Below are 22178 nucleotides of genomic sequence, written 5' to 3'. Positions count from 1 at the left end.
GGGAGGAGCTTTGAAGACGTAAGAATCATAAGCCCCTTTCCCACTGTACAAAAAACCCACTAACATCGGGATTTTGTATGTAATGGGAAAGGTTAAAATTAGCATTCACATCAAAAGTCAAATGAGTCTGCAGCGGTCATGGGTATTTATCTCTTCCAATCAGCAGTAATGGAAATACAACACCCCTTAACTAAAGAGCTGCAATGACGCACCACTACATAACACTGTCTGTCTCTGCGCAAGCAGTGCTTAAACATTGTTGCAAATTAGTCTGCACTGAGTTAGAAAAAGAGACTGAGTAGGGGGAAAAAGGAAAAAAGAAGTAACCATCATAAGATTTTCACTGGTCTCCATGCTGCTTTCTATTGTACCTTAATCTGTTTTCTGGCCTGTCCATGCTGTCAAACATGAGATACCAGTAAAAGAAACTGAAACGCTTACTCATCTGCTGCACACGGCTCTAGTCTGCAAAGTGAGGGGAGTCTATGGTAGTGTTACATCGGTATGAGATTTTCACGCTATGATAACTGTCTCAAAAAAACCCTGCAGTTTCACGGAATCAGAATGACCCTTACAGGATTGAAAGCAGAAGGGTTAGTTTTGTTAAATGTTTTATCATTATAGTAATAACAACAACAATAACAATAAAATAAATAACCCAGTCAATATAATTAAGACTTGAAACATTTTTTTTTTATAGAAGTACGTGTAAAAAGTCTCCCTTTTGCTTTTTCTTCCCCCAATATCAAAGATTAGCAAATGTACATGGTATGATAATCGTCAACTTTCATATCACAGTATACCTTAAAACCGGTATATTGCTGCAACCCTCGTGCATACCCTATTATTAGTGTGTTTAAAAAAATCTGTTCATGTGCTAATTATTGTGGGAAGGGGTAAGACTGTCATGACGCCTCGAAGACAGTCTGTCACTCAATTGGCCGCAACCTTCATTATGCGTACCTTTAAGCCTTAATAAAACATCAACGAGTGAGTTCACCTCCCATACAGTCGTCATAAATAGAAAAATTAGCTATAGGGACCAAAACCTTTTTTTGTACCAGGCTGTAAACATGTTTATTTATGCTTTAAAATTGGGCATTTTAACATGGGTTTCTATGGTGACTGACTCGCTTCTGGAGCCAGCCTCATGAGGCCATTAGAGGAACTGCAGTTTTTGACAATTCCATGTTATAGCTTAATTTTTCAGCACTGGAGGTTGCCACTTGTGCATATGCAGTGTATGATGTTAAGTCCGTGTGTTGCCCTCACCCCCTTGCAGCGTCCATTCGGTGACTTTGTGGCTGTAAGTGCCCCGCCCTGCTCCATTATAGGCTGCCACCTCAATCTCATAGTTGGTCCAGATAATTAAGTCCTCCAGGAGCAGACTGGTCTGGTCTGGGTTGGTTATGTTTTTCATCTGACAATCTACTGGCAGCCCTGACAGACAGTACCTGGCAGCAGGGGGAATAATCGATAGACAGAGGGAGGAGGAAGGGACAGACAGACAGATATAAATATAGACATATTAGAACGCAGATTCACCAGAAAGAAAGAGAAGGAGCGAGGAAAGTAATGGAAAAGAAGCCACGCTGAACAGTTTTAAAATGGTAACAAAAAGAGAGAAGACAACAGATGAATGGAGGGGAAGGTATTTAATTGGCACCAATTATTCTATTGCAGCGGTGAGCGCGAATGAAGCGAAATGGAGAGGAAGAAAAAGAGCTGACATAACAGTTATTATCACATCTGAATGGCATTGGCCCAGACAGGCACCTATCCCCAGGAAGAAATAATGCATGCTGTCATGGTCTTCTTACCTGATGATGTAGCCCTGGAGTGGCCCATTCTGATGGCTCTCCGGGGGTGGCTGCCATTGGATCATGATGGACTGATTGGTGCGGCCACTTGCAATGACCGTCTGAGGGGGGGCACTGGGAGGCTCCTCAGGAAGAGTTAGTCTGCAGTGGTGAGGGAAGAGAAACGAAAAGAGAGAGGTGAAATAAGAGACAAAGAGCAAATCCATGCATTAATTATCATGAGTTTCTGCATATTTCTATCCCATTTCATCATAGACATCAAATCATAATAAAGCCGGCTTTTTGTATTTTTAAGAACACCATAAAGGAAAGTTGGGATACGTGTGACTGTGTCTTTGTCCAAAGCATATTCTCTACAATACTGTCCGCAGAGGGACATCTTGCTATGGCATGACAAGGATCAAAGAGGCCTTGGTGAAAATGGAGCAACACAATAGAGAGACCGTGCGAGTGAGAGAAAGATATAAAAGAACAAGAAAGAGAGATCCAGGCAGACTTTTCCCTTAAGCCAATTTAAGATGACATCTTGATTTCTTCCCAGTGCAGTGCTCTGGAGGAGATGAAGCAGAGTGTTTAGGATCAAAGAGGTGTGCCCGAGAGATGCCTCAGAAAAGCCCTGCACTCTCACTGACGCTCAGTCACCCTCCTGTGGTGCGCTCTTGTCTGGGCACATTCACACAGGAACTCTGTGAATGAGTGTGCGGTGAAAAAGGTGTGTGATGGGTAGTGATGGCTTTCGAGGGAGTTCCTTGCCGCAGGTATAAAAGCGGTAAATGGGTTGTGTTGATGCAGACAAGGTCGGGCAGTGGCATGTATAAGGTGAATCATGATGAGCTGAGAATGCGTGTGCACAAGCGTGGGGTGTGCCTGTATGACGATGACCGTTTCGTCTTGCTAATCAAGAGAATTCACTTGAGATTTGAGTCTGTGTGAAGCTTTGCCTCTTTCAAGCCTCCCTGTATTTTACTATGCAGTACGGCAAAGACAGTTAATAGGAGGGAGAGAGATGAAGCTGGGTCAGCACACCCATCAAGTCTTCACAAAGCGCAATTTCAGCTCATTCACAGTTTTATCTTGAAAAGGCCCGTCTCGAAGCTGGCTCGTCTCTCACTCACTCCCACAGGAGTGAAGACCAAAAAGTGGACTTACAGGAAATAATCATTTCTATTGAACTGGCAAGGCGAGGGAGGAGAACGTGCTGTTCCAGAGCTGTGAAAGCCCTGGAAAGTGCAACTCTGTTCTCACCAGCATACACATTAAGTTACACAGCAACATCTTTAATATCCTGGTAGATGTACAACAGCTCAGAGCAGTACCCACCGGTCAGTCTCTTTGCTAAACTGGCCTCTGCCCACGTCGTTGACGGCACACAGGCGGAACTGGTAGGAGCGTGCTGGGATGAGGCCACCAACAGTGACCCCTGTAGACTCTGGTTCAATGTTGGCCAGCAGCACCGTCCAAGGGGCATCTGAGACGCACACATAGACAGAGCTGTGAGTGATAGCGAATGAACAGTAAATGACCTTGTGTGAACATCCTCGAGAAAAAATCTCTTTAGCACCCGCAAATTTAAATTCATTGTTATTCCTGACTATTATTGCACACCATTGTTTCATTTTCAGTAATAATATTGCAGCTACTGATAAAAAACAAGTCATTTATTTTGTGTACACTCCCTCTAAATATCAGATTGAAATTCAATTATCCAAAAACCAGATCCCATCTGCATCCTCAGATTCATTCTCCTCTTAATGAGTTGTCATCTTCTCAGTAAGCCTGAGCTTCGATGAGAAATGGCTGAACGATTTACTCTCTCCGGGTGAGAGCATTCCCACTTCTTTGATTCTATCACGTGAGTGGAAGACAAGAGCATCGGGCTTCAACACAATTTGGTTCCCCCTGATCATTCGCAAGGAAGCGAACAGGTGAGACAATTGAGTTATACTGATTGCGGAGGGTAAGAGAGGATGCAACTGCCAATTTTCGGGACACAATGGAAATGAAATACAAGAGGGATAGCAAATGAGTGCTTCCAGGAGGGTAAAGCAACAATATTGCCTTCAAAATGACTTACAAGTTATAAATTCATTAGTTCTTCAACAGGAACTGTTAAAGAGATACTTTGTCGATTTCAACCAACTTTATATCATAACAATGTGGTTAGTATGTGTGAATGAATTGTGGCAATCTTCCCTTAATCTTACCAGTGCCCAGATCTTCTTGCTCACCTCTCAGTCTAAAACTATACAGTGCCGGTTAAATATAAACCAAGATTATTTTACTTTATTGTATCTTTCTCCCCTGTTTCCACACACATTTTAGTGAAGTGCTTAGCTGTAATACAAGAAAATGTGAGCAGGAAGTGGATGCCATACTGTTACCTGTATTGTAAAAATGGTGGCTGAAAGACTGAGATCAAACAGTATAAGCAGTGCTGGTCAAATATAAATCAAGATTCTAACAGTGTATTAACTATTAATTTCTTAGAACATCTTTATAAACATATTTAAGTGTACTGTTTGGCTGTACCACAAGAACCAGTGATCAAGAAGTGGGCGCCGTACTGTTTCCTGTATTGTATAAACAAAAGGTGAAAAAACAAACAATAAAACTTCAAATATAATCAATATAAACCAAAATTACTGTGTTGCCTATTTCTTGCTTCCAGTATCTTCACAAATATATTTTGGTGCACAGTTTAACCGTAATTTGAGATTGTTATTAGCCGGCTGCCATATTGTTTCCTGTGTCAAAAGAACAATCTTGCATTATGTCACGTCAACAGGAGCATTTATTAGTCTGGTGCTACACAGTGCATACTTGTAGTTATAGGTTTTCTATGTTTTTAGCAAAAGCGAATGCCACAGCCTTTTTCCTCTGTTTTCTCTGGTCATGTAGCACCAATTTCAAAAGTATTAGTGTCTTTCTACTGCATAGACAGCTCAGTTTCACACAAAGATCAGAAAATTTTAAAGATGAAACTGAACCACTCACTGTTTTCAGAAACCTCCAGAATGTAGCGTATCAGGGGGCTGTTGCCGTCGAAGGCCTGGGCCCATGTAAGGTTGATGGCCCTCTTCTCTGTGGAACTCAGAACTGCTATTGGGTTTTCTGGAGCATGGGGCAGTTGCCTATGTGTGTGTGTGTGTGTGTGTGTGTGTGTGTGTGTGTGTGTGTGTGTGTGTGTGTGTGTGTGTGTGTGTGTGTGTGAGAGAGGGACAAAGTGATAAAGAGAAATAGAATCAGACAAGAGAGGCAGCAAATAATAGCATTAAACAGCCAGACCGAGAGCCTTGCATTGTAAATATTAGAGGGTTTGATGGATTGGAGAGGAGAGCAGCGATAAAGCACAACAGTGAGGAAAACATCCATCCATCATGTCCCGGTCAGACGTAAATAAGAGCAGGGAAAAAAAAAAATACAGACAGCGAGATAAGACAGGGGAGACATGAGGCAAATATTCAGACCTGACTCTGAGGTGGGCACTGCGGGAGTCGTTGCCACCTACTGAGGTCACCCTGCAGGTGTATGTTCCGATGTCACCCGACCACGTTTGGGAGATGTGCAGGGTCCCGTCGGGATCGAGCCTCAGGCGCGGGGACGTGCTCACGTCAATCAAAGAGCCACTCTTCTCCCACACGTACCTGGAGGTATGTACATAAGAGTAGTACACACACAATCATACTCTAACATGCTGCATCTCCAAGTGCTGTGATAGTAAATCTGCTTCTTTTGCACCAGTTCATACAGCAAAACAGAGAAGGCGCTGACACCAATGAAAAGTCTTCAGAGGCTGATGGGAAAGTGATTCCAATCTTAAAACCATCTCTCTCTGTCACACATACAGTAAAGAATATCTCCTCCATGCATTTCTCTCCTTGTCATATACCCAAGCGCACATATGGGCGTCCCCCTCACACACTCACATGCACATGCACACACCAGGAGCTCCTGTGATTAATTGCGACTGTTCGGGCTTTCCAGCTAATCTCCTCTGTGTTGCGTTTAATTAAAGGCGCTGTCTGAAGTTATTACTCTGTTTACATATTCATCTGTTTACCCCGCGATCTGATCAATGCCGCGGGCCCACAGGTGACAGGCACTCTAATCACTGGGCTCCACAGACATCATTTCACTCCCTCTGAGACAGATGCATGTGCACACACTCTATCATGATCAAAACTGTCTGAAGAGTGAGGAGAAGTGATGGACTAATTCCTCAATCAGACTCTAAGAGCTTCAAAATCTTCCCATAGGAGGTCGTATAAGGGTGGATAAACACTACAAGATCTCTCGCAGATTTCATAAACTAATTAGGCACAACACTGATACCAAAGCTTGTTTTCTAGACTTGAGTTGCATCAAAAAATTGTGACAAAAACTATGAGAATTCTGACATTTATTACAATAACGTGATTAAAAAAGGGTAAGAAGTAACTTAACATACTAGCTTAAACATTGCATTGTAGCATAAGGCCCAGAGTTTTATATTTTACACACTTCACACACTCTGCACATTATACATATCTGTAATTATCAATATTTACATACTGGTGCTAACTGTCTCTTTTCAATACTGTATTTTTATTTTTTATTTTTACATACTTTGTGCTAGCACTTATTTGTACTTTGTATAATTCTATGCTTGGATAAGAACAGCTGTGACAAACCACAATTTCCCCCCCCCGAGGATCAATAAAGTTTTTCCTATCAAGTTTTTCTGATTCTAATTTCTGACTCTGAAATGTGAAAAATTTCCAAGATATCGCAAGGGGATGATGTCATTACCTCACTGTGACACTGGGGTCGTGGGTCACACCGCAGGTCATAACAGCCTTGGTCCCTTTGATGACACTCTGGTCTTGTGGCGGTTTAGTGATGCGGGTACGTGCTGCCAACACACACAGAGGTTGTTATTCAGAGACTGTTTGAACAGCGGATTGAGCAGAGCTTACTGGACTTGGTCTCATCTTTCACTCAATGTCTTTTGGAAACAGGGTGAATCATCAGCATATTTCTGATGGGGCGGAGTATTTCGCAAGGCTTCCGAGGACTGATAATGTGAATTTATGCACAGAAAATGACTATATGCGTGAGTCATTAGACTATATATTTAGAATATCTTGACAATGACCTCCAGCAACCAGGTACTCACTGCACTGCCAAGTAAAAAAATCTGTGGTATAAAAATAAAATATATCATTAAATTTTCCAGCTAAGGCTCTGAGTTTGTTTTCCACATGCATTGGACAAAATGAGGATACAGGGGTCTGCAGACAATGTAGGAAATACTGTTTTGTTCATAGGCCTTTCAAAACAAGCTGTTAGGCAACTTATTCAGAATGCCGCTGCTAGATTCCTGGCAAAAACATGGAAATATGACTACATGACTCCAGTTCTAAAATCTTTACACTGGCTATCTGTCACTCAGAGAATTGGTTTGAAAATCTTGCTGCTTATCTACAAATCACTGTGTGGCTCACAGCCCAAATTTATCTCTGACATGCTTGTAACGTATGAACCTTCTAGGACCCTAAGGACATCTGGGGTTGACCAGTTAGAACAAAACATGGTAAACCAGCATTTTGTTATCAAGCAGCACAAACCTAGAATAACCTCCCAGATGATGCAAGACAAGCCCAGACTGTAGCCACTTTTAAGTGAAAGCTAAAATTGTTCTTTTTCTTACACTTCCTACTCTATCCTGTAATGACTGCAAACACCTTAACACCTGGATCGACATCAGTTTTTCTTTGCTGCATTTAGATGCTTTTAATGAGCATTTAAATCCCCGAAACCTAAGAAAATTGGTTTGATTTCTTTCAAAAACATAGACAAAAACATATTAAGCACCTTGGCAAGATATGTCCTGCACACTGCAAAAGGACAAAAAAAAGTAAAGGATGAAAATGGAATGATCGGAAAATGAGCTGGATGGGATTATTAAATATGATTAAAAAAAGAAAAATATAAATAAAAATATAACTATATTTATAATTCTCTTAATTATTTATTCAAAATTATTTTACAGAAAAAATCATATTTTTTAGCCATTTTTTTGGTTTCTTTTTTTAAGCTTTTATGCACTTGTTTTCAGGTAGGTTTCTTGTAATTTTTTACAAATTTCTTTTGTTTTTTTGTATTTTTTTCCACAAATTTACTGCTCATTTTTGGGCCATTTCTTGTTAAGCTGCTGATTGTCCTCTTCCCATGTTTTGAAAGAAATCAAAACAATTTGCTCAGGTTTCAAAGGGTTAAACTTTACCTTTTATATATTTTCTCTTTACTCGTTTGTTGTAAATCTGTATCCATCATTATGTTTTATATTTTTTTGCTCCTTAAAGCACTGTGAATTGCCCTGTTCTCTGAAATTTGCTACACAATTAAAGCTGCCTTGCCTTGCCAGAGAGTCCAGTTTCAGATATGCTTACCCCAGACCACTAGATCAGCTGAAGCTTCATCAATTCCCCTGGAGTTGCTGGCCATGCAGGTGTAGGTACCAGCGTCAGAAAGGTGAGAGGGACTGATTAGCAGGCTGCCCGACTCCAGCAGAGTGAACCTGGGCAGCTGGACCGAGCCACTGGCCAAGACACGTTCACCTGCAGGGAGGGGTGGAAGTGATTGATGATATGGGATGGAGGACATGGGAAGAACAGGGGGGGAACGGGGAGAAACAGAGATTAGGGTATTGGAGAAACGTCAGAGAAAACAAACAAGAGGGAAAGCAGTGCAGCAAAAGTAAAGAAGTGGAGCTTGTTCAGAGAAAATGCGTATTTTGAATTCTCTCCACAGTTGTCGTCTACTTTGTCAAGTCCAAATGTGCCATAATGAACCCCCACCCCCACCCCCACCTCGGAGCCACATGCTGTTAGCCCACGCACCTTTCTGCCAGGTGATGGCTGGCCGTGGGGCTCCTGAGGTCTCACAATGCAGAATGACTGACATGCTGTCAATCACGGCGCTGTCAGTGGGGCCAGCGGTGATGTTGGGAGCGATACCTGCAAGGGGAGGGGTCGGCCACACACACAGAGACACGCGCAAAAACAAAAATCAGGTGAGACAGAGGTGATAATGAGAGACATAAACAGCTTTCTCCCTAATAAAGCAGACGGCAGCAGCGAGCTTAATAGACTTGACAAAAAGGGCGGCTGTCAGGTCTCATTCTGAGGGACAGCTCTGAGAATCTGACAAGGCGCCGCCATCTCACTGCTTCTCCTGCACGTTCTCTGATTCAAAAATAGCCAATAATTGCCCAAGCATCCAAGGTGACAAATCTGTCAATGTGAAGAGATATATAGATAGATGGGGTGTAGGAGGCAAGACAGAGAGAGGGAGAAAAGAGGATTAGAGAGGAGAACAGAGGAGCGGATTTAAGAATAAAAAAAGGGAGGGAACAGAAAGGGGAAGATGAGCAGAATTAAGCAGACAGCTTTGAAATATTTTCAAGGGACATACTAGTAACAGCTAGGTAGGTGTTTGTCTGGATTTCTCCTGCGAGATTGCGGGCAAAGCACTGAAACATTCCTGTGTCATCTGGCAGGAGACCGTTGATCTGCAGGCTGCCTCCCACCAACACCCTGTACCTGGGGATCTTTACCGGGCTGATGGGCACTGCATCTTTATACCACACTATGTCTGGCTGCGGCGTTCCTGCAAAGGAAGGAGAGGATTAACTTTTTTTCCTTGTCACTGTGACCCTTTTGTTCTTTTATTCTGTTTTTTTTCTTATACTTTCTTGCTCTTTCACACATGCAACAACACACAGAAAAACAAACACCACTGACCTCGTGCCTGACAGGGGATATCCACCACCTTCTCCATCTCTGCACTGATGTGAGTCGGCGGCTCTTTTACAAACAGAGGATATTCTGTTTCAAAGAAGAAAAAGCATAAAACATTGCGGCATTAAAGCCTTTAAGAATGACTCGCAATCATCTGTGCTTTTTATCTTGACCCTTCTCTGGTAAACCAGCATTTGCAACACTTTCGTTAACAACATCAACTCAATTACTGAAGTATAAAATGGCGAAAAAATGTTCTCTCAACATGGGGGTTAGCATGCTGATGCAATATTTGGATAATTTCGACGCTGTCTGCTTCATGAAATGTTAAAATGAAAGCTGGGGGTGATTTACCTAGAACATGCAGGAAGGCCCCGGCAGTGACTGAGGGGACGCTGCTGCTGCGGAGTGACGCCTCACACTCGTAGTAGCCGCTGTCACTGACCGCAGGCAAGCTGATGACCAACCGCCGGCCAAAATCTCGGATCCCTGTATTGACCACTACCCCGTCTTTCCTCCAAGTGATACTCATTTTGACGAGGGGTCTGGGGGAGAAAAAAAAGATGAAAAGGCGAAAAAGGCGAGCATGAGCTAGGGAGTGTAGTTTGGGTTTTTAATACAGATTTATATTCTGTTTCAAGGTTACAGAGCATTGAGGGAGCAATGGGATACATCTGTCATTCTGATTAAGTCTTTGAATTGGAGATAATAGTCAGAATTGAGGACTGAGATTGCGCAAGATACGGAGAACACAGTGAAGCCTTGAATCAAAGGGAAGAATGGAGAAGAGACGTACAAAACACTTTTCTATCATGTTCAAACAAAAGGTTTCAAGATTCATTTGAATCACAAAATATCAGATGTGGAGGTGAGAGAAGGGGGATGTGTTTTGATAATGTGTGTGTCTGTCGGCGTGTGCTTTTTATTTATCTGTCCCTCCGTGAGTGATAAAATTTACCTGGCATTAGCGACACACTCCATGACAGCCTCGTTTCTCCCCATGGTTACACTGGTGTTCTTGGGGGGGATGATGATGGAAGGGGCGATGGGGTCTGCAGGTCCTCCCACATCTATCACACACACAGAGAAACACAGACGCAGATAGAAGAAAATGAAAAAATCTATAAACTATATGCAGACTTCAGATTAAGCCTGCGAATGTGCCTGATGTAGCCAACTGAGCATGACTAGATCCCTACACAAAGACTGACACACAGTCTGTCACTGCCGCCAGCAGGTAGCCAGCATGCTATCAGCCAACTATTAACACCTCTGTCTTTACTTTAGATCCTTTTTCCAGTGCACACAGCATTTCCTGAGCACGGTGTTAGCCCAGGTGTTAGAAGCCATTATGTAGCATAATTGAGACAAACACAAAAGGCGATTAAATGCAGCACCATCACTCACGGGTTTCACGGAGCCTCCAGCCAACCATCGATTCACTGCCCTCAATCAGTGATCTCTCTCTGAATCTGATCTCATTTTCCCCTACCTCCCCAGAGTACGGGTATGGGCCTGTGCACTCGTATGTGTTTGAGTGATTGCGCGTTTACGGCGTATTTACGATGTGTGTACTGCGTGCGTGTGGTTTTGTCTACGTGTGAATTTTTTTTTTTTTTTTTTTCAGGGCTACCCCAGGTTAATGCGGCCTCTAATCAAGTTTTTATTATCATTATTGTTATTTTGCGCCACCTCATTGTAAATCACAGCCTTTCAAGGCCTGTTTCTGAGGGACCTCAGCAGAGTAATGACAAAGCTTCCTCTACAAACACTGCCTGAATGTAGGCGCAGCCCTCCTGATGGGTTATTACTGTTTGGCTCTGCTCCCCAGTTTGATTGCTTCGTTCAAGTCTCCATCTCCTAAGCTCTGCAGTTTGAAATTGTGATTTCAGTTGCATCATATTTAAAAAAAACAAACCAATTTAATACAGTGTAGTGAGCAAGTTGTTTTGAAAATACAATTCATTTTTCAAAATTAGATTTAGTTTTTTGCTGGGCTCCCACATTAATATGCAAAATGCTACATACTGTAAAGCTGACATTTAAAGGAGCAGCACGCAGGATTCAGTGGCATCTAGTGGTGACAACTGGAAATTGCAACCAGCTGAAACTTGTCCCATGTGCAGAGCGTGAACTCCTGGTTAGGATTCCTTCACTCTTCATTATATCATACTTCATTATATATTTTACTGGGAGCCAAATTATCCCCAGAGATCTACTCCTCGCCCATACAAATGAACCAAATGAAGTGGGTGATTAAACCCACTAAAAATACTTAATAAAGTATTTTTAAGTTACAAACCAGTGTTTCTCCAACAAAATTTGGTTTGTCACAGGCAGGCCAGTAGACCAGCAACTGCTAATATGTGCGCTCCTTTCTTCTCTGATAACTTAAGATCCAGAAGTTCAGGAGGTTTTAAATGGGAGCCGAATTGTTCGCAGAGGTCTCTTCCTCTTTTATATAAACTTTATGATTTAAACTGGTAAAACACTGATCAAAACAGTTCAGTGTTAAAAATCTGTGTTTTTCCAATGCCGTTCGATTAGTCACAGAGGTTATGATGGCCGACGTTCCCTATGCAGATATAAACGGCTCATTCTATGGTAACAAAAACAGGACAATTCTTATTTTCAGGTGATTATACACTAAACAAAACATACTTATTATATAATATTCCATTTCAGTCAATACATCCCCCTAAACCCTATGTACCGGACCCTTAAAAGTAGTGCTTTTAGCTGATTCAGATACTATTAACTCTAATTGTACAGCTTCAAGAAGCAGGGAAGGAAAAGAAGAACAAAGTTAGATGTAGCTGCTGCTGACATTTTGCTGGCACATTCAAAGAATGCATTTAACATTTCAAAAATAAGACTCATGAATTAACCTCACAGCATACCTGAGCACAGATTGTAAGGATAATTCCTTACGACAGCACAGAGTGTATAAAGCAGGTAAGTGGGGGACCATGACCTTTAAATGCATTGCATGCTTGTCAGACAAAAAACTCAAATTGGGTTTGGAAGTGAAAAGTCTAGACAGGGAGGGAGAGGCAAAGAAATGTGAGATGTGATGTGTTTAATTCAAAATAAAATATTTGAAGGCAGATGATTAACACATTGATTGGTTGGTAAATAGATCAATTTTACAGCTTACTGAAATGTTTTCAAATTCTTCAAGAACTCCTGTTTAATGAGTTTTATCATGGTTGTACAAGAATCTTGAGGGTATTGTTAACATTGTTATGAATTAGCGCAGTGAAGACTGATCAATCTACGTAGAACAGCTAGTTGTAACGTCATAGAAGAAGTCACAAAATTGAAAAAGAAAGAAACTAAACAGGCTGCAAAGATTCACCAAAGTCCAACTGATTTATGAGGAGAAATCTAAACCACTATGGCCAGAAGTTATTGGCTAAAATGTAAGATTCCGGTCATTTGTCTGATGTAATTTTTGCCTCTTAATTAACAGGTGAGATTATGTAGAAAGTTTGATTGGTGTGGGTCTTATAGTCTCTGAGCTTGTGGTACATAGAGTTTTGAAGTGGAGAAGAAGCAGAGAGAGAGGAGGAGGAGAGGAAGTGATTGATGGAAGGGAGGAAAGAAGAAGAATTGTATCAGCACTTCTACCAAGAGAAGCAAGAGATGAGGAATAAGCAAAGTGGTTAGGAAGGTCATGAATTAGTAGTGGTATAAACAGAGCATAATATACAATATAAACTATTCATGATTCATTGATGTGAAATGTTGATGCAGTCGTGTTAAAGCTGTAAAAAAACGTGATGGGTGCTACTCTTGTGTGAAATTGTCCCCTTCAAATAGAGTGCCAATATTACACTTTAATATCTATTTAAAGTTTATCAAATGTGTAACAGATTTGTGTAATTACACACACTACACAAGTTTGTTAAATTAAGTTAAATCCCGTAATATTTGGCTGAGAACGTTGCATCATGTTTGCCAATGACACAATGAAAACTGGGAATCCATTAGATTAGTCAAATAACTCATTTTATTTTCCAGAAGACATGATTGGTTCCTTGGCAGAGAATAATTAATGTATTGCAGTTCATAAACTCTCAGTGTCGAGAATACCTCAAGTGTGTAATCTTCTAATTAAATGGGAAAAGTAAACAACTCGGTGACCTGCATAGCAAATTCTTGCTATAATGTCACCACATTGTTTACATCTGTCTGTGTCCAAAAAACAATTGTTAACCCAAGTCAACTGGAGTGAATTTGGCATTTAAATAAGAAAACGAAACGCAAAATGTCTGCCCACTGTGGGTATTAGCGGATGTCAGCTTGCTTTTATACTATAACACTCGGCTCTGTCTCATTTGTATGCTCCCTTTGGAACAGCACGCTCCCTTCGCTGCATATTTTTCCGTCTTTTACTCCACAGGATTGCTAAAATGAACAAATGCAGCTGTAAAAAACCTTATTGACTTTCAGATGCAAAATACGGTTGTGTGATCCGCAAGGTCAGATTCGGTGATATTCCGTGATATCTGGTCCCCACAGATTGCTGTGTCATGCGTATTGAGCACTGAATTACAAACACTGTATTAACGATATGATGAGCAGATGCTGGAGTGAGCAAGAAGCTGATATTAAAAATTGTGCGGCTCCGCATGTGAGCAGGTCAAAATCCTCACATGACAGTTGAACCCCCTCCATTAGATAAATAATACAACTCAAGACAGATTCTGTGATATCTTTTATCAAAGGTTGTATTACAGGTGGAATAAAAGATCAGCATAAATATTATCTTCAGAGCCAGATAGAAAATACATTTAGCGGCTCCTAAAGTTGGTCATAGTGAGTGGAGGAAGGCTGATTTTGTCTAGATGAAAGTATGTGGGAGAATCTGTGCGACTTTGTTCAGATGAAAGAAGGTGAAAGTAGGTGGGAGAATAGTGAAGCGTGAGGTTCAGCTACACTCTAATGATTTGACATGTAGCACGCCTGCATGAGCAATGCCGAACTTTATTTGAAGTTGTGAGCGTTTATAAGTGAGGCCAACCTTCTAACCTGATGTGTGTGTTTATGTATGTGTGTGTGTGTGTGTGTGTGTGTGTGTGTGTGTGTGTGTGTAGGTTTAATCATTCCCTGTTCGCTCAGTGTCATTTTCATAAATCTGCTTTTTGTGAGGAGCGATTAAACTGAAGGTCCGCTTTACGGGGGCCTGTACATCCAGCTAGTCAGCGAGGTGCTGCTGCTGCTGCTGCTGGAGCTCCACCTTAACACACAACTCATGACCGTAATTCACTGCCTGAGCCAGAGGTTAGAGGAGGACTGCAGGACAAGAGGACAACTATTCTGGATAATGGGTATGATTATGTCTGTCAGAGAGAGTAGAGGAAGAAATGGCAGAAAGGTGTGATATGATGAAAGGGCACGCCAGTAGAGGGCGCTATCTCTGTTTCTATTGTCTCGGGCTGAGCCACCTGTTGTGTAGCTGCTGTGTTGTAGGTGATAAATAATAAGAGGAAAATTTTTTTTAAACTTTTTTTTTTTATCTGCAACAACCTGTTAAGGCAATCTGCTGATGACACATCTCTGCAAGTGAGGTGTGTATCTCTGAGTGGGCGAGGAAGCCTGTTGCTTGAATGGATGCATGTGCAGCTGCATGTGTACTTACTCTCCACTGTGAGCGTGATGGGCTGACTGGTTTTGTTCTCTCCATTCTTGTCGTTAACCGCCTGGGCATAGTAACGTCCCGCATCAGGGGCCACAGTGGACAGGATGACAAGTGTGTTGTCCAGGGTGATGGCACTAGCAGTAAACATTCATGCCCACATTAGTTACGCATAGTTTTAAAGGGACACTTCACCTGAAAAAAATACCATTTGTACATCAATTAGTCATGCTACTTTACCTTTAATTCATGAAAAAAACTGAAGACAAACTCCACGGAAAATGGCAAACATTGATTTACTGAATGACTTAAGTCCATGCATATCAAAACATCCATTTACAAACTCTTGCAATACCCCAATTAAAATTCTCTGCCCGAGTCTGACTGGACCCAACCAGGAATACCACATTTGGGCCAGACCAGGCTTTAATTTCTCATTCTTGCACCTCAACTTGAATTGGGTTGGGTTCTTGCCAATTCACCATTTACTTTTATTTTTTAGTGGACTGATTCAAGAGGGAAAGAGTGAAAGTGACAGGAAAGTGATGGAACAACGCAGCAATATAGAGGAGAACCAGGTGAGAGAGAGTGCATACGAGAGAAAGAGGGACAGGAAACAAGAGAAAGAGAGAGAGAAAGGTGACGTGGTTGGCAGTATTTCCGGGGTAGCAGGGCGGTAATCCTCAGGATGCAACATCACCAGGCATGCACACTCAACACATCTAGTGGTGTAAGCTGAACTTCTGAACCTGTTGTGCATTAGACAACAGACTATTGATTTAAGAAAAGAAGAAGTGGCGCTAGGAAACACCAAACATCTTAGCTGGAAATCAATGTTTTAATATTCAAAAAAAAAAAAAAAAACATATTTATTTTAGTTTTTAATCGGGACCGGGCCCAAACCAGCCCCCGTGGGTCAGGTTCAAGTAGGGTCAGGCCTGATTTTTTTCCCTGAATCAATGTGTTTGCCATTTTCTGTTGAAGCATGCAGGAAAAACCAAAATTTCTACACAAATTCAAGGTAACACAGCATGACTAACAATACATATGGTCACTTTGCAGGTAAAGTATTCCTTTGAGGACATTGCATTGCCTAACACTCATTCATGACACTCACACAACGTCAACCTTACTCCAATAAACACACAAATGGCTTCAGGCAGCACTGAATGTAGTCAAATCAAATTGAGGTCACCGATTTGGCTCCCAATTAATCGACATCCCCTGTTGACGAGTGTGCATTACAAAATTTGTCCCCAAACACCACTAACACATACACACACATTAACAAGCGCACAGACACACTCGTATCATTAAACAAGTGAGTAGTTGTTTCTCAGAGTCAATAAATCCTGAGGGTAAACTGACACACACACACACACACACACACACACACACACACACACACAAACTCATAAATTATGTCTGAAAAGAGGCACACAAAAACAATTTTATGAGCACTTCCATCTACAAGGTACCACAGTGCCTTAAAAGAAAAGTTCAGAATGTCTCTCGTTATTTTTATACTCACTGTTTCTGCAGTAGTTGGGTATAAAGTACAAAGTAACTGTAGTTTCAATCGCTGTGTGAACCCAGAGGGTTAAGATAACTGAGGCTGGTCTTATGATATACTTAATATACCCAGACAAATTAATTGGCCCTACAACAGCTTTGAACGACTGATTTACTTAGATGTCTTCATATTTGAAGTATATTTGTAAGATGTAAGCTACAGTCAAAGAAGTCCATATTTGTGCAACCTGCCCCAGCGAATACAGATGAGATAATTGCAACAGACAGAAACTAAAAGAGTAAGTCCCTAATTTAGCAATAAACACTGATCTCTTTCTTTTAATGCTGTAAACTCAATATAATATGTTGTTTTAGCATCATGTTTGCTCAGCTGATCTGCTGAGTGTCTTTTGGGCTTAGAATGGATTTTTGATTTGTCCCACATTAATTGCATTTATAGTAATTAGTGTATGCTTTGCAGGATACAAGAAAATGGATACATAATAGCAACCGGCCTGAAAAATACCAAGCTATTTCTTTAAAATCTTTTTTGTGCCCATAGAATGGCTGAATGTTGTTTAGGCTGATGGGCTCAAACGTTTGAGAGGAGCCCATTAAATGAGAGCTGACGCTAAGCATGCGGCCAGATTAGGCTCTCCGTATCTGCCAGCATCTGCCTGATCGGCGCAGGATAAACAGACACACTCCTGGACAATTAGGAGCCGTGGCTCTCACCGAGTCAACAGACACTCGCACACACACACAAACATATATACACACACGCCTGTGAATATCAATGTGGCCTGACACAAAGCGAGCAAACAAGCGGTAAATGCGGAGTGTCCTGTCAGTGGCTCTCATTGTCACAGAGCAAAAGCTTCACTGCTCCAGTTCTGATAAGAGACAGCCGCATAGTAACCGGCTCCGCAATAGGTCGAAACATTCATGGAAGGGGTTGAGATTTTTCTTGCAGTTTACCCTCTTTGCTTGTGCTGCGATTTTTGGAGCCCCGCAGGCACACGCACCAATCCGTCCTTCGAGCGAGAGCAAGCTCGAGGTAAGAGTCTTCATGTCAGCTACAACATGGTAGAACTTGCTGCTGAATAATACATAAAGGAGGTGGTTTCTGAGGAGTTGCCTTCCTCAATTTGTATAGATGGCAAAATTAATCTCAGGTGATTATCTTCACAGTGTCTCTTCAAGAAAATTGCATATCAGAGCAGGCACAAAAAAAGCCGCCACGCTCCAAGCATAGCCCTTACAGACATACAGTAACCCACAGAACTCCCACTGTGCACACTCGGCCTCACACAGATTCTTACCACAGGCACAAATGCAAACACACACACATGCTCCCACACACAAATCCACCCAGGGGTGAGTGCTGTCAGTCAAACATATCATCAATTGAGGCCTTTTGTCCAATTTTGTCTAATTGGTTCCCCTGCTGCCTGCTCTATCTCTACCCTTCAATCATTCCGCCTGCAAAGTCAATAGGGGCAATATAATAACCCGCTTTATCATTGAGAGGTGATTCAATGATGAACACAGGGCCAACATTCCTTCATCAACTACTCTGCTCAACTTCGCTCATGGTGTGTGTGTGTGGGGGGGGGTGGGAGAAAATCTCTGTGCAGTATTGAACTTTGTGGAGTTCTCTAAAGTGAAAGATATTCTGCCTTATTCTGCCTCAGCAGCTTCACCAACAACTTGCAAACGAGTGCTCAACACACGCAAGAAACCCACAAGTCACACACACTCTCTTACTCAAACCAAATAAACCAAGGTGGGCTTACATGCGGCTGCTGGAGGGAATCTTACGCCCATCTCTGAACCAGGTGATCTGCGGCCTGGGGAAGCTGTGTATCCGCGGTGCGTGGATGAGAGCGCCGTCACCCTGCGATACAGTTTGAGACCTTTCACCTTCCACAAAACCGCCCATATCTGGTGGGCAAAACCAGAAAAGTGTGAGAAGTGGAGACAAAGAAAGTGAGCAAAAGAGGAAAATTGATACTAGAAGAGAAAATGTTGGAAATATATGCCAGCAAGATGAAAAAGAAGAATTGTCATTATTACCACATTATGTACCTTATTCAAAAGCTAAGCTCCTTTGCTCAGAGTGACTCATCCACATACTGTGCCTGACAAGCCTTGAACAAAAACTGTGTCCTTCCCTTACTCTGTCAGATGTATGGAAAGAAACCAGCACTTACAGGCGACCTGCACTTCAGTGCTGCACTGCATTATAGCACCCACTCGATTTCTTACAATGCAGCGGTAGTGGCCAGCGTGCGATCGGTCCAGCGAGGGGATCAGGTACCTAATGGGCACACACAACGCAAAGTGCCATTAGTCATCATCAGGATGACAGACAGAGACATTTGTCATCTTGGCGCTTTTATCCCCCACACTCATGATGCTAAATTAATCGAGATGTTTCATTGGGCACCTGAAACACATCTTAAATGGCATTCCACTTAACCATGAGACACAGATGTTGTAAATCAGGGATATAACAGAGCGGCTTAGAAGTGTGATTAAGTGCTGATGTTCAGATGGGCAGGAGATGGTAAGTTAAAGAAGGCAGAATATACTCTTAAAAGGCTTCTTTGTTGATCAACCAGCTTTATGTCATAACTATGTGGGTGGTATGTATAGATAAACTGTGGTAAACTTTCCTCCATTTTACCAGCACCCAGATCTCCCTGCTTGTCTTTCTTGCTGGCTCTTGGACTGTTGACAACAGATTCTACTTTCACATGTTCATCGGATGGCCAACATTGACACAAAGAGTACAAAAGCATATAGAGAAAGAGCACGCGTCTCTTTCTGTCAAACAATCTGATTAAATACCAGCGACCTGATCTCCCAGGCCGATGCCTACAGATGACACTAGTTCTGGGGCTGATATTCGAAAAACGGCACAGCTCTACCTGCTGAGTGGCTCACTTCTGGCTTAGTGCATTGCTAACATGAATGTGAGTAAAATGATACAATTGTGCAGCTCTTATAGACAGATGACTCTTTCACAATGTAAGTTCATGGAGAGAAGTCTTTTTGGGCCCCATGGCATTGCATCAAAGACTCCAAAGTTGTAATTCCACTTTTGACCACCATGAAAAACAGTTTTCAAAGCCTGGCACTGTTGCTGGGAGCTTGGTTGGAGGACAAACATAAACTTGAATGGGAATAAAATGATTCAACTGGTGGCTCTTCTAGACTTTCCAAATGTTATCCAAACAAGTAGATCAGATTCTAATAGTGGAACCAGTTATTTTGAAGAGGTTTTAACACTCAAAAAAATGTCTCTTTTGACATGAAAGTCAACAAGTCTGTTAAGTTTGGCCACTACAAAAACTGGCTTCAATGTCTGGTGCACTTCCCAAGGGCTTGGCATTATATGTCCCACCAGCGGTAGCAGTTGGTCAGGTGCTGTGCAGTGCATTCTGGTAGTTGCATGATTTCTACATCTTAAGCGAAAGCAAAAGCCTCCTCCTGCATAGACAGCCCAAGTTTTACAAAAAGACCATCTTTTCAGCAGTGAACTACTTCTTTAAGGCCATTAGGGAGCGAACAGCAAAGAGAGTTTCTGACTGGCATGACTCACAAAACCTGCTGTTATCCTGTTGCTTCAGTCAGTTAAATCAAATCATACGTGCACCTCTCACCTGTTCGTCCTGGGCAGCCATAACTCTGTCTCTCCTGTGATGTGCATTCATGTTAAATGATGTGTGCGAAATGCTAGGTAGATAACCCCAGAGCTGAGGCCCCTTTAATTGGTTTGCTACAGCCACTTAGGAGTGTGGAGTCCGCCCCTGCCATGTTTCCCCCTGCACTGCAATTCAGGGTAGGGTTGGTGAGGAGGGGGGGGGGGGTCTGATTAAATGGATTCCAGTTCTCCTTTGATCAGGGCTGGTGAAGAATAACAAGCAGAGGGCTGGCCTGCAAAGCAGACCCAGAGACTAAGCCACGTGAGAGCACAGCCAAATACTGAGGAAAGACAGGGGAAGAAAAAGAAGATGAGCGGAGAGAGGATGTGAGAGAGGGAGTGAGAAAGCGAAGGGAAAGTGTGTGTGTGTGTGTGTGTGTGTGTGTGGAGGAGGGGGTGTAGCCAGTGATAGCAATCAGTAAATGCCACCTGAGAGAGTCTGTCCATGTCTCGGGGACTAGACAGACTGGGAGTAGAGAGTGAAGAAAACAAGGCTAGAATTAGATAGAAACTGACTCTAACTGTGGACTGCAACAGTGACTCGTGGACAGACACGCGGGCATGCAAGCAATACAGTACATGGACAAATGGGCACACTGACGCGCACACACACACACATGCAGAGGTCTTGTTAGCACAGGCTGGAGCTTTCTCTGGCCACACTCTGTGCTGTTAGTAGAATTCTTCAGTATTGTGTTTAGAGGCTGAAGTATAAGTGTTATAAAAAAAAAGAAAATGCCCAGAAGAACTCCACGGTCAGTGAAACAGCATCTTACTGCTGACAGAGCAAAGTAGCCCACCCACACTGCACAATCTGATAAGGAATATGCATTGTTAGATTCTGTTGCAGCGATGATAGTTTGAACAAACAGCAAGAGGGAGAAAAGAAGAGTTATCTGCTCAAACCATCTCTGCATGTTGAATACAGTGTGAGATACAAATCGGGATAAATCTGACAATCCCCTGAACACAAGATGCTATGTCTCAGGGGAGACATGTAGCCAAATCAGGCCTGAATAAATCCATAGAAATGAGTCTGGAATATGAATAAAAATGAGCAATTGAGCTATTAGTTACAATTAAATGCCGCTAAAATGTCCTCGTGTAGTAAGCTAATTATAGTGAATGAATAAGAAAATGATAATTGAGTGAGCTCAGGCAAGGGTGCATCTCTCACCTGTATTCCAAGGAGAAACGTGTGAGCTCGGTGCCGTTATAGATCCATTTGAACTCCAGGGGCCAGCTGCCCTCTGCCATGCAGGTTAGAACCAGGCGGTTCCCCTCCAGGTGCACCTGGGTCTGAGGAGGCTCCATCTTGAAATAAGGTGGGACATCATCTACTGGCAGGAAAAAGAAAAGAAAAGTGAGTGATATATAAAGACATATAGGAAAAGACAGATAAGAGTCAGAGAGTTGGCAAAAAAAAAAAAGCCAGTGATTTGGTGATTCAGTAACCCCTGCAAGCAGACACACAACACAATTTCAGCAATTCACAGGAAATGAGGGCTCAGAACAAGCTATTTCCATTTTTCTTCTGCACTGATTGGGAACTTGAAGGTCAACGGGAAAGCCTGCCAAAAAGCACATGAAATAAGTTGTTACTGCAAAAGCAGCTTACTCTTTTATTTCAAACTGAAATGCGCTGGCAACGAGGTAGAGGAGCAATTTGTGCAGCAGAGGAAGTGTAAATGAACTCTTCCATACCTCTAGATCAG

At 42.2% G+C, this 22178-nt stretch overlaps 1 protein-coding gene across 6 annotated transcripts in view; it reads right to left on the bottom strand.

Moving 5' to 3' along the window:
- The window catches only part of sdk2a (sidekick cell adhesion molecule 2a), a 104323-nt gene that overhangs the window by 29359 nt on the left and 52786 nt on the right, over nucleotides 1–22178 (bottom strand). For 4 of the 6 annotated variants that reach the window (XM_088069124.1, XM_088069126.1, XM_088069127.1 and 1 more), the window contains exons 2-17: nucleotides 21641–21803; nucleotides 18968–19074; nucleotides 18551–18698; nucleotides 15246–15379; nucleotides 10560–10671; nucleotides 9956–10146; nucleotides 9605–9688; nucleotides 9276–9470; nucleotides 8702–8818; nucleotides 8252–8419; nucleotides 6609–6711; nucleotides 5288–5464; nucleotides 4815–4951; nucleotides 3141–3288; nucleotides 1821–1961; nucleotides 1273–1454 (exon numbers count right to left, since the gene is read on the bottom strand). In XM_088069124.1, the coding sequence (XP_087925250.1) occupies nucleotides 1273–1454; nucleotides 1821–1961; nucleotides 3141–3288; nucleotides 4815–4951; nucleotides 5288–5464; nucleotides 6609–6711; nucleotides 8252–8419; nucleotides 8702–8818; nucleotides 9276–9470; nucleotides 9605–9688; nucleotides 9956–10146; nucleotides 10560–10671; nucleotides 15246–15379; nucleotides 18551–18698; nucleotides 18968–19074; nucleotides 21641–21803 (2307 nt within the window). The remainder of the gene's footprint in view (nucleotides 1–1272; nucleotides 1455–1820; nucleotides 1962–3140; nucleotides 3289–4814; nucleotides 4952–5287; nucleotides 5465–6608; nucleotides 6712–8251; nucleotides 8420–8701; nucleotides 8819–9275; nucleotides 9471–9604; nucleotides 9689–9955; nucleotides 10147–10559; nucleotides 10672–15245; nucleotides 15380–18550; nucleotides 18699–18967; nucleotides 19075–21640; nucleotides 21804–22178) is intronic. The other 2 variants (XM_088069125.1, XM_042505662.2) reach the window with 1 other exon arrangement.

The sequence above is a fragment of the Plectropomus leopardus genome, chromosome 18, assembly GCF_026936395.1.
Source record: "Plectropomus leopardus strain MGB_pleo_1.0 chromosome 18, ASM2693639v1, whole genome shotgun sequence".
NCBI lineage: Eukaryota > Metazoa > Chordata > Actinopteri > Perciformes > Serranidae > Plectropomus > Plectropomus leopardus.
Note: the sequence above shows the minus strand (reverse complement) of the source record. Positions and strands in the feature narration are given on the sequence as shown.